This window comes from Vombatus ursinus, unplaced genomic scaffold (genome assembly GCF_900497805.2).
Source record: "Vombatus ursinus unplaced genomic scaffold, bare-nosed wombat genome assembly UNPS02014779.1, whole genome shotgun sequence".
Lineage (NCBI taxonomy): Eukaryota > Metazoa > Chordata > Mammalia > Diprotodontia > Vombatidae > Vombatus > Vombatus ursinus.
Window position 1 is genome coordinate 13217238 of NW_020954557.1, and position 13040 is coordinate 13230277.

General features: G+C 38.5%; 1 protein-coding gene across 4 annotated transcripts in view; it reads left to right on the top strand.

The window, feature by feature from the left end:
* Positions 1-8719: 8719 nt before the first annotated feature.
* The window catches only part of ANKRD44 (ankyrin repeat domain 44), a 373934-nt gene continuing 369613 nt past the window's right edge, over positions 8720-13040 (top strand). For all 4 annotated transcript variants that reach the window (XM_027865874.1, XM_027865875.1, XM_027865872.1 and 1 more), the window contains exon 1: positions 8720-8962. In XM_027865874.1, the coding sequence (XP_027721675.1) occupies positions 8936-8962 (27 nt within the window). In that variant the 5' untranslated portion in view covers positions 8720-8935. The remainder of the gene's footprint in view (positions 8963-13040) is intronic.

Consider the following 13040-nt stretch of genomic DNA (forward strand, 5'->3'; position numbering starts at 1 on the left):
TTTGTCAAAGGTCAAATTAATCTGAACTTCTGAGGGACTGGTTTAGTTTCAAGACTTTTGAATCCAGGAATCCAGAGTTAATTATAAATTTTAGCAAAGATGATAACCTTTATTTCTAATTATTTTCCCTTTTTGAAACTTTCTTTATTGTAAATCTATCTCTTAGAGACTAAGAGTAAAAAAAATAGAACTAAAAAAAAAATCACACATTGACTAGAAGAAGACACCAAAAGACAATAAAACTCAGATGAAATAAATAGATACGATTGGTTAATTGGTTGTTGTCCTTGGTTCTCAAAGAGAAGCAAAGTGACATTACTCTGTTGTGGTCAAGGTATAGTGTGTCTGACTGTGGCTGATCAGGCCAGTACAAATTTGGAAGGGTCTACCACAGATCAGGAACAAATAGTCCATATGAACATTTGCAGTGGAGATGTCTCTAAATTTATGCATCTTATGTTTCTTTCAATCTACTGCAATTCTATTTTGCTCGTAGAGCACAGTGCCTCCTTTGATGATGGGCACTAAAATATTAAAGTTAAAGCACCATCCCTTCATTTCTTTTAACAAATAGTTAACATTTAAGGTTGCATGCACTAGCAGTTGTAATCACTCATACTATTTTGTTTAACTGTTTTGGAGGATTGTACATTGTAGGGGTGGTGGTTCATTAAGGAGTTTGTTGGGATTTGCTGTGCAAAAACAAACATTTTCAATTAAAAAACCCTGGATTATTAACAGTTCCCCTAGCTCATCCTGACCCACCTCTTGCCTTGGTGCATTCAAATTTATCTACCTTGCCTAAAATGCACTTACTACAAAGATGCACATGTTGAAATTCTTCTCTTCTTTTTAGACCCAGCTCATTGCTGTCTCTTCCATGAAGACTTCATTGATATATCCCCATGCCCACAACACTTTGAGAATTTCCTTTGACTTTATTATATTCTAGCTTTTATCATTCTTATTTGTTAACATGTCTCATCCTTCCTATTAGATTATAAGATCCTTGAGGTCAGGAAGGGAATTATTATCCATATTTGCATAGTCAGGGTCTATAACACAGATGGAGTTTGATGATAATCTGGGTACATTTTGACTATGACCTTCACTGTTTTGGATCCTGTACTTGTCTTAGTGTAGCCTAAGATCACTTTGGGTTGCTTGCCACCACAGTGTTAATTCATCTTGAGCTTGCAGTAAATGAAAACTCTTAAGTCTCTTCCACATGAAATACTATTATGCTGGGTCTATATTTGTGCAGGATTTGATATTGTTTCAGCCTATCCATAATTTGTGGCATCCCAATATTTTTATCTAGTGAATTAACTTCCTTCCAAACTTTGTGTCATCAGCAATTTGATAATCATGTCACCATACTGAGTCATTGACAAAAATAGTGACTATAACAGGTGTGAGGACAAAGCCTCTGTCTCTGGGTTGTTTTCTCTTCCCACTCTATACTTTCTTTCCTCAGCTCTCTTGATTCAGTTGTCATCTCTATGCCAATGACTTTCAAATCTATAGTTTCAGCCTGAATCTCTCTTTCTTGACCTCCAGGCTGTATCACCAACTGTTTCTTGGACATATCCAACTAGATGTTCTATAGGTGTCTCAAACTCAACATGTCCAAAATCGGACTCATTATCTTCTCCCTACCTATAACCCCCTTCCTAAATTCCCTATTTCTTTCAAGGGCAATATGATTCTTTCAATTATGCAGGTTTTTAAACTCATATTTATTATTTATTCTTCCTTCTTCCTTATCACCTTAGTCATTCATTTGCCAAGTCTTGACCATTATACCTGCACAATTTTTCTCATATCTATTCCCCTTATCTCCTCTCACACAGCCACCACTCTGGTTTAAGCCCTCACTACCTCTTACTTATATTGGATTTTTGGTAATGTTTCTTTTGGAAAAAAAAAAGAACTTAAAAAAATGAACATTTCCATAGATAAAAACAACAGAAAAAGAGGGTTAGAGATGAAACTAAGACTCTAGTAATACAGTTTGATTTTGTATAATTATATGTCAATAAAATTGACAATGAAAATTAAATGGAATATTTACAAAAATTTAAGATACTCTTATTAATAGAATGAGAAATTGGGAATTAAAACAATTCAACTTCAAAAAAAGAGAAGTTGAATAAGCCATAGATAAACTCTGAAAGGGAAAAAAAATCCTCATATCAGATGTGTTCACAAGAATATTCTATCAGAAATTCAAACAACAATTCCAATATTAATTTTTTTACAAAAACAGCAAAAGAAGGTATTCTATCAAATTTCTTTTATTATACAAATATGGTCTTTGTACCTGAACCAGGGAAAGTCAAATCAGAGAAAGAAAAGTGTAGCTCAATATCCCTAATGAACACTGATGTAAAAATTTTTTTAATAAAATGTTAGCAAAAAGGCTATATATATGGGTATGTATGCATACACACATATAAATCACGAAAACATTATACACTATGACCAGATAGAGTTTATACCAGGAATACAGGGTTGATTTAATATTAGGAAAGCTTTAACTCTAATTGGCCAAATTAATAAAAAGAATAACAAAAAAAATCAATGGAGACAGAAAAAGCTTTTGACAAAATATAACACTTATTTCTGATAACAACAACAACAACAACATGAGAAAACAACATGAGAAAAGTACTTTTCCTTTACATGATAAATAATACACAGGGTGTTCAAAAGTCTTAGTGCAGTTTTAAGCTATTAAATATTTATAATATATATAATGGGGATGTACTAGAGTCCTTTCCAATAAAATCAGGGGTAAAGTGAGGATGTTCACTGTTATTATTACCATTTGATATAGTGCTAGAAATGCTAGCTATAACAATAAGACAAGAAAAAGAAATTAAGGGAATAATATGGGCAAATTGCAAACAAAATTATCACTTTTGCAGATGATGTATTTAGAGAACCATAGAGTCAACTAAAATTAATTGAAATAATTAATTTCAGCAAAGTTGTTGAAATAAATGTATATAAATTATCAGTATTTCTGTATATTACCAATAAAACTTAATAGGAAGAGATAGAAATAGAAATGCCATTTAAAATAATTATAAAATGTTTAAATATTTGAAAGTTAACCTACTGAAGTATACACAGGAACTATAGGAATATGACTACAAAATATTATTTATGGAAATAAATACAGACCTAACAAATTGGAGAAATATTAATTGCTCATTGGTAGGTTGAGATCCCCTTACTTAGTCATCTAATCTATCTTTGTTAGACTTTTTCTTATGGGGTCACATCAAAACTGTCATGTATGTGTCAAAGCCTCATTCTTTGGATAATCTTGAGACTATAATTACAAATGCTATCCTTTTAGTTGCTGAGCAGCAGCTGATGAATTTTTTTTCTTTACAAAATTTGAAAGCTGACTAGAGCAATTTATAGCACAAGATAGCAATTATATTGAATTTTAATAAGAAACATCAATATTTAAAATTTTTAAATAACCTTTCAAAGGTTGTTTTTCATAAGTTTGTAGCATTTATACTTCTGAAGTTATTAAAGCTTAAAACTGCAAAAAGATTTTTGGGACAACATATACAAAGCCATAATCACATTTGATATTGGTTAAAAAAATACAAATTGATCAACATACCAAAGCAAATGAATCTTATAGCATAATATCAGACACTTGTAACCAAGGGTCTGATAAAGCTAAGGATTCCAGCTATTGGGGAAAAAAGCCTTGCTTTTTGACAAAAAATGTGTGAAAAACTAGACTTCAGTCTGGCAGAAATTAGGTTTATACCATATACCACATATCATTCACACCATATACCAAGAAAAACTCTGAATGGATATATAACGTATATATAAAAGGTCACATCATTGAACAAATTAAAGAAACAAGGAACAAATTACCTTTCAGATCTATGGATAGGGGAAGAATTCATGACCAAGCAGAGAAGATAAAATGAACAATTTTGATTATATGAAGTTTTTGCACAAAGAAATCCAATGGAGCTAAGATTAGGAGAGAAATAATTAATTGGGGAAAAACCTCTGCAGCAGATTTTTATGATAAAGGTATAATTTCAAAATATATAAGGAATGATTCAAATTTATAATAATAGGAGCCATTTGCCAAATGATAAATGGTAAAAAAAAAAAAATGAACAGGAGTTCTCAAGAGAAGAAATCCAAGCTCTCTATAGCCATATGAAAATGCTCTAAATCACTAATAATTAGAGAAATGAAAATTACAGCAAATCTAATGTTCTACCATATATCTATCATTTGACAAAGTTGACAAAAGAGGAAAATGATAAATGTTGAAGGCACATTGATATATTGGTGGAGTTATAGAATGGGTCCAACAATGGACCCATTGGAAAGCAATTTGGAACTATGCCTCCAAAATTATATCCTTTAAGCCAACAATAGCACTTTTAGTCCTATTTTCCAAAGAAATCAAAGAAAGAGGAAAAGGTCCAGTATGTAAAATATATATTACACACCAACTTTTTTTTTAAGTGGCAAAGAATTGGAAATTAAGGGGTTCCTATAAACTGGGAAATTGCTGAAAAATTTATGGGATATGAATGTAACAGAATGCTGTTGTGCTGTAAGAAATGAAGATACTTTCAGAGAAACCTGGGAAGACTTGAATGAACTGATGCAGGGTCAGGGAGTAGAACAAAGAGAACTATTAACACTATGACATCAACACTATAAAGATGAACTATTTTGAAAGACAACTCTGATCAGCATGATAATCAATCTCATCCCAAAGGGCTGATGATGAAGAATGCTACCCATCTTCTGACAAAGAGGCGATGCACCAACATGGGGAATGAGACAGACACATTTTTGGACAGGGCCTTTATGGAAATTTTTTTTGTTCATCTACGCTTATTTGTTATGAGGGATTTTGTTTTATTTCATTTCTTCAGTAGAGGTGGGTATGTGAAAGAAAAAATACATGAATGATAATTGAAAAAAAAATTTTTTTTTAAAAAGAGCACATTGGGGCAGCATGCCATAATGGATAGAGAGCTTATTGCAGAGCCAAAAAAACGTGAGTTGAAATCATACCTTGGACACATTGGTGGTGTGACCGGAGGCAATTCATTCAACCTCTGAGTGCTCCAGCAATTCTCTTAGATTATAACTTGAGGAAAGGATGCTGACCTGCATTTGCAGAGAGTTTTCTGAGCAGGGAGTTTGCTATGCCAGTGAAATCACAGGTCCATCCTAATCTCTCAAGAACATTGCCCCAAGAACATCACTCCCAAACTTTGGCATCTTTCTCATTCACTCCACATATTTGATCTCTGATCATTTCTGCCTTCACAACATCTCTTGTCTGTCTTCTCTCCACTCATTCAGTCACAACTCTAACCCTCACCACTTCTCTCTTGAGCTACTGAAAGACTTCTAACTGATCTCCTGCCTCAAATCTTTCCCCATTCTAAACCATCCTCCACTTGGCTGTCAAAGTGATTTTTCTAAAGTTTAGTTCTTACCATGTAACCCTCTTTCCTCCAAGAACACATTAAAAGTTTTCTGGCATTTAAAGGTCTTTGTAATCTGTTCCTTTTCTACCATTTCAGCCTTCTTACACCTCATTCTCCTCCACGTCTTTTTATTTAAATACACTAACCTATTTGCTGTTCCTGCCACATGACACTCCATCTCCCATCCCAGCCTTTGTACTGGCTGTTCCTTATACTGGGAATGCTCTGTGCCCTCATTCCTTACCTCTGTCTCTTCATTTCCCTAGCTTCCTTCAAGACTCAGCTCAAATCTCACCATCAGGAGGTCTTTCCCAGATGTTAATGCCTTCCCCCTTCAGATAGCCTTCACCTATTCTGTACACCTTTCCCTTCTACATCTCAACTTTCCCCATTGAGATTTTAATTATATTGAGGTTCAGGATAAGAAATTGAATGGGATTTTTTTAGAGCTTTGTGGAAGGCTCAGATGATACATGAGGGCCAGCAGATGACACAGAAAAAAGTTTAGAAACTTAGAAATGCATAAAATATATGTATAGCATTGTATAATATCAACCCAAATTTTACAATAAGGTACTGTAAACACTCCATAAAAGAAAGAGAAAAAAAAATTCAGATTTTTCTGATACAAAGGGAGGGCCAAAATTTTTTACTTGGATTTTCCAGATGGTGGGGGCACCTGTCCCTAACCCTCCTCCCCCATGTGGAGGGGATACTGTACATATGTTGTATTTACTTATTTACATGTTGTATCCTTGATTAGAATATATACTCCTTGAAGGCAGACAGTGTTTCTTACCTTTATTTGTATTCCCAGCACTTAGCATAGCACCTGGCAGGTAGAAAGCACTTAATAAATGCTTGTTGACTGATTGGCTATGTTTGACCTCACTTGTTTCCCCAAAGACCAAGAATCATGCTGTGTGCACAACTGACTATAAAAGAGGGATTTCAGGGTTCTTTTTACTTTTATAATTTAACAATGCAGGATAATAATGGCAAACAGGTAAAACGCTGATTCATGTTAGGACAATGGAAATTTACTTTGTATCTGTGAAAGGCATTTCCCTTGCTATGTTGTTAGGTCATTTCAGTTGTATCTGACTCTTCACAACTCTATTTTAGGGTTTTCTTGGCAAAGATACTGGAGTGATTTGCTGTTTCCTTCTCCAGATCATTTTACAGATGGGGAATTGAGGCCAACAGCATTAAATGATTTGCCCAGGGTCACACAGTTAGTTAAGTGTCTGAAGCCAAATTTGAACTCATTCCTGAGCACTTTTTGATTTCAAGCCCAGTGTTTTATCCAATTCACCATCTAACTGCCCCTTCCATTGCTATAGAAGAGTGAATAACATGAATTCAGGAGAGTGCTGGTGAAATATTCCTCCTGCTTCTCAGTAAAGGTGTGATGAACTACAGGTGAGAAATAAGGCATACATTTTTAGACATGACTAATATATTGATTTGTTTTACTTGACTGATTTTTTTCGTAAAAAGGGCTAGAGGGTAAGGGGAAATGAGTCAATGGGAAATGACAGTGATCTTTAAAAAAGGTGAAAAAATAAAAATAATAAATTAAAAATAAATTTTTAAAAATTGTAAAGGAATTGATAAGTAGGCTACATTCCTTTCTCTCTCTTCTTTTCATGTCTACTATACCTAGCCTCTTGGAAGAGCAACAGTGTTACTTGTTGCCTACCAATCCAATCACCAGCAAGAGTGCAGGGAGGCTATATACAATGATAGGAATCAAGCCTTAGTCCCTTGAATCCTCTGTAATTCCTTTCTCTTTGGGGAAATGGAGATGCCAAAGGAGGGAGAAGCAAGTACAGGTCCCCTGATACCCCCTCTTCCAAATATTGAAAGTTTTGCTTGAGGAAGAAGATACATTATCTAAATATCTGTTTTTCTGTTAAATGTGTTTTTACTGATTTGCTCTATAACCCACACCACTATAATTGACAAAAAACCCTCCTGAAGTTTAAGCTTCAATAAGGCAGGGAATGTGTCTTTTCAATGACTTCTCTCTTCCTTTCAGCTAGAGACAATGCCAGGCACATGGTGGGCACCCAGCAGCAAATGTTTGTTGAAATTTAATAATATATTCTGGGAAAAACAATAATTACTGTGACTATTATTGTCATTATTTCCACTCTATTTGCAAACTGCTGCAGTCATTTATTTTAATCTCTTATATTTTGAAGGCTATGCTAACTTCAGATTCTGGGGGAATCACTTGAGGATGTCCGAGTATAAAAATACGGAGAAATCTCTATAAGTAAGGCACCTCATTTTCTTCTTTTTAGCCTCTACCTCCAAATAAGAATACTCTCTACATTTTGGGAGAGTGGGTGGACATGGATGTGGAAGTGAGGCCTTGGAGATGGGAAATTTGTTTCAGTAAAACAATCATACAAATATAACTCTGAAACTACTACACACTTACTTAGGGAATAACGCTGGGTTGGCTGCCCGTCGTGTAGATTGAACAAAGGGAGAATAAAAAATTCTGGCCTCTGAATATCCCCTGGAGTCCAGGCGAGTTAAAAGTGCTGGTGACTCTTCTGGGATCTGACCCAAAAACCAAGACGGAATCATTAGAAGGTTTGGGGTGGGGAAGAGGTTGGGAAAGGTACGCTGTGTTTGTGTCTACCTGTGATGTGAGCCCCAGGAAGAGGTAACCTTTCTTGCAGAGGCATGCACCTCTAGCAGTCTGCATGACTCGTGGGCGTGTGTTGGGGGAGCAGGAGAGGAATGCCATCTGCCACAAGGGAGCCGCGGGCGCACCTGATTTGTGCTCACAGAAGGGAGGAGAACCGCTTTGGGAAAGGGGCCACTTTGGCACACAGACGAGCGTAGTGGGGAGGGATCTTATTTGGAGCCGAGGCTGAGAGTGGGGGAGGAGGGATGGATGTCCTGGCAGAAGGTACGCCCACTTCCCAGGTTGGGGTCAGCAGCCAGCAGTCCGCGTGCTCTGGCGCGTGGATGTGGATGTGTTTGTGGGGGTTGGGGGGTGGGCGGTAAGAGAGGGAGATTGCTTTAGCCTCAGTGTCTGCGAGGGCGCCCGGGAGGGAGCTGGATGCGAATTTGCCGGATGCGAGCAGCAGGCGGCAGCCTTGGCCTTGCCTTCAACAGGCCGGCAGAGCCGGGTGATGTCAGTAGTGGCTGGGCTGGCAGCAGTCTGTACTTCCTGTATAAAGGAAGGCTCGTCTGCAAACACCACTAGCCAGTCCCAGCTTCTTTTGACGGAGCAGCCGCCGCCACCAAAGAAGCAGCAGCAGCACTAGTAGCCGCAGCAGGATTGTCAAATTCAGGAGCCAGCTTTCCCCCTCCCCTCCCTGGCTAATCCCTTCCGCTTCCCCAGATCCTGGCTTGACATCTCCGGACCAGGAGCTGCATGAGTGTGCGTGCAAAACAGCGGAAGAATGGCAGTCCTCAAACTCACCGACCAGGTACGAGAGGGAACCCCGGGCGGACGCGAGCAAGGCAAGCGCCCCAGCCACCGCCTCCGCCGGCCGGGGAGAAGCTCCCCCCGGGTCCCGGAGAGCGCAGCTGGCGCCCCGCTCGTCAGTCCCGGCCAGGGAGAGGGCGCACTGAGGAGGAAGATGAAGATGAGGATGAAGATGGGGATGGGGAGAGAGGCTAGCCCGAGCTCCCGGCGAGCTGTTTACACAGGGAGAAGGGGAGGAGTGTTTAGGGTTGTACGCTGCCTTCTAAATCCCGGCGTTTCCCCGTTCTCCTCCCCCTTGCCCTCCTCCCCGCCCTATGCCGTCGGAAATGCCCCTGCTGCTCTTGCGCTCCCTTAGCTCTCCCCCTACCAAAGGCGGGGGAGGGGGTGACTGACTGCTTGGGTGGTTCTAGCTTGCAGCCTAGATCCGTGTGTGTGTGTGTGTGTGTGTGTGTGTGTGTGTGTAGGGAGTGATTATACGTGGGCTAAGATCTGAGAAGGAGCGAAGGGGGAGGGGAGGCTTTAAGGTTCTCCCCGGGGCTAATAATGTGCTGCGTAGTGTAGGCTAAGTCAGATTTTGCATTCAGTAAGAGAAGGCATGCAAATGCTACGGAGACGAGGGAGACACTGGGTTGGGGGGAGGGACAGCAAAGAGAGCGAGAAATATAGATTGGAGATACCTCAATGAACCAATCAAGTAGAATAACCCAAGCTGTTTCTCTTTTAAGGCATATGTGTGGTTAGCCAGTGTTTATCCGTTTGACTTTATATTCTGACTTCCTCTTAAACTGCCTAGATTCTGTGTGTGTGTGTGTGTGTGTGTGTGTGTGTGTGTGTGTGTGTTTACCCTTCAAGGCTGCTTTTCGGGCTCTAGCTAGTGCTCAGTGTCTTGCAGGGAGATGGAAGGGTATGAATGTCCGTCTGGGCTTTCCCTAACTGGTGGTGGCTTGAACCCCCGCCTCCGTCGATTGATTAGTCGGCTTTCCTTCCTCCCTGAGATGCTGCCCCTTGCTGCTCTATAGTGTTAGCCCGGAGGTGGTCTGCTTATTTCCAGACTGGTGAGATTTGTGCGCCTTCCAGGGGCCCACCCTTCCCTCATTGTGCACTAAGTAAAGGGGATTAAAGCATGCCACCTTTGTGTGTGCCCTGCTGCCTTTCATAAATTGATCTTCATGTACAACAGACTAAGTGACTGATCAACCCCCCTTCGATCTCTTCCACAAAGCTCTAGCTTCTCCCCGCCTCCCCCCAACAGTTTACAATGAAATGAACATTCTGAAGGAGGAAAAGCCTGTGTTGTGGAATTCTGAGACTGGGGAACTCATCTTGACACTGACACATGTAATTAAACCTATTCTATGGTCTTTCCCACCTCTTAGTACAAATAATGGCCATGTCTCACCTCAGTCTTTTAACCTAGATCGAAATGATTGGTTAGCTGTTTAGTGTAAGACATTGAATTTGGGGCCTGTTACTCCAGAGACATAGGTGAGATTAATTACCATAACTCTAGTAATGATTTTTCATTTCACCTCTTTCTTATGTTAAAACACAAGATCCAAAGTTTCATAGAACTTTACAGACTATTACTAATAAATTCATACCTAAGGTTTTTGTTTAACTTAAATTGAGCAGAAAGAGTACAGCTGGTGATTGGAATTAACTCTCATGCCATTGGTTTTAAAGCATTTAAAATGTTTTGTAAGTTGATACTAGGTTTTCCACTGTCTATTTAGTTCATGTACTTTGCCAACTGTTAGACATTCCCTTGTTTTATTCTGCTAATTTTAGTCTGACTTGGTCAGACATCTGTTCCCATATACATTCTGATGATTCAGTGTTTGCCCATCAATTCCAAAATCTGCCCAATGTAATTTGTATGTATGCATAGTAAAGCCTCCTTAAATAAGGCTTCATGACATGCTCTAGAGATAATTTTAACATGGTTAAATAGTATTTGCTTTACACCTCAACAGGTTTAGAAATAGTGCTTTTTAAGCAAAGATATATACACTGATAAAAAGATATTTACTTAGAATAATCTTTCCACACTTGTCATCGTAGAATTTACAATGCTATTACATCCTGGAATGTCCTTGGACTTTTTTTTTTTTAGCCTTGGAAATAAAACCAGAGAAAGAAAAAGTTGCACCACCTATATAATTTGTTTCTACCTCATAGGTGAAATACACCTGAGAAATAGTGAGTTCAGGTATTCTGGGGGAAAAGGATTGAAGGGTGCATGAAGCTGCTGGGAGTAGTAAAGATAGCAATAAGTGGGGTTTGTAGGGCACTTGGTATAGGAAGTGAGGCCTTTTCATGCTATATAAAATATAATAATCATGCTTTACCATTTCAGGCTAATGCTCTAAGTTCTTGGAATCTTTTTCACAGTTTCTGTGAAAGCTTGAAACCTTTGCCTAAACCTCAACTTGAAAAGTCTTGTCTCATCATTCTGAGTAGATAGTAGCTGTGGTTTTAAACAACTGCTTTTTATTTTGTGGTGGAGAATGTTTCTTTCTATTTATTACAGAGTGAAGTTATTTCTTTTTCTTTTGTTTTTTATCTACTTGTGTGAAGAGATTCTCAGTTTTAAGTATGGCTCTTGGATTTTCTCCTGACTCTCCTTAGTTACTGGTATCTCAAGCTACCAATCCTGGTTTGTTTTTAAATGTTTTGGAAATAGGGGTTAAATGATAATGCTATATCCCCAGTTTTGTTACCATAAGCTGGTTTGGGGGAGGATAATCATGACTTGAATAACTAGATCATATAGTGACCTCAATCCTTTATCTAAAGGGAAAATGAAATTTCTTGTCTCTGGTGGTGGGGGGGGGAAGGAGTCATAAGTAAGGGAATGGGCATGCAGGTATATCTTCTCCTTCCCTGCCATTGAAAGTAATTTGAACTAGTAAGACTGATTCTGGAGGTTGAGATTTAGCCCTGGAGTTGTAATTTTGGTGCAATGGAAAGAACATAAGAACAGGGGTCAGGAGATCTTGGCCGGTTCTGCCACTTACTAGAGTGACCTATGGCTAGTTATTTAACTTTTTTGAGTGTTAGTTTCCTTATCTGAAAGACAAGCATGCTAATAATACCCAGCCCTGTTGTTGTGAGGATCAAATAAGGTTTTGTATGTGATAGCTCTTTGACTACTTTAAAGTGCTGTACAAATCTTAACTTGGGAATGATAACATCTGGCCTCCTTTCATCTTCAGCCCCCTTCTCCTTCTCTCTCCTCCTGGTTGTTTAGGATGCATTTATTTTCAAGTCTAAAATTTCATCATTAGGCACTTTTTGAAAACACCTCTGTGCCTGAATAGATAGTCTTTGGTAATTATTCTGGGCCTCCGAAACCCCTCCCCTTTGCCCCTCTGGACTTCAGATGAAATACATTGCTGGGTCAGCACTTGAAGCCTCCCTGGTTTAGTAGGACATTCCATAGCTTGTGTTCTGTAGGTGCAGTCTTTGAAAAGCCAGTCTCCTTCATTTTTTAATGGACAGTATTTAACTACAGAATAGACAGAATGTTATTTGGAAGAGATAGATGTTTTTGAAACAACACATTTTAGATGAAATAAGAAGTGATTTTTTTGACTTGCAGAGATGAAAGATACTATAGAAATGTAATAGCTTCTTAGACAGAAAATAACGTAATAAGGTGAAAATGCTTATAATTCTGATCCAGGGTTTTAGGCATCAAAATTTTTTTCTAACATTTTCCAGCCTAACATTGTGATGTATAGATACTTTTGCTACATCTTTAGCCTGTCACGGCTTAAAAACAACAACATCAAGCATTCATCTAGAATGATAGAATTCTGATTGGTCTGATTAATTTATATTATCGCTACCTGCATTTACTGATGACACCAATATTTCTTTTCTCTTTTGGCTATTCCAACCTATAGGATTGGTGCTAGACAGAATACTTCTGTAGATTGGTTTTGGTGTCCTGTTCCCAGGTTCTTGTCTCTGCATTTAATGTTGCTTATTTTCCTCCCCAGCCCAGTTGTAAAACTTACCACTTACTCTTCAGTGACAAAGGACCATAACTAGAATTTTGTCTGATTCCTCTTTGC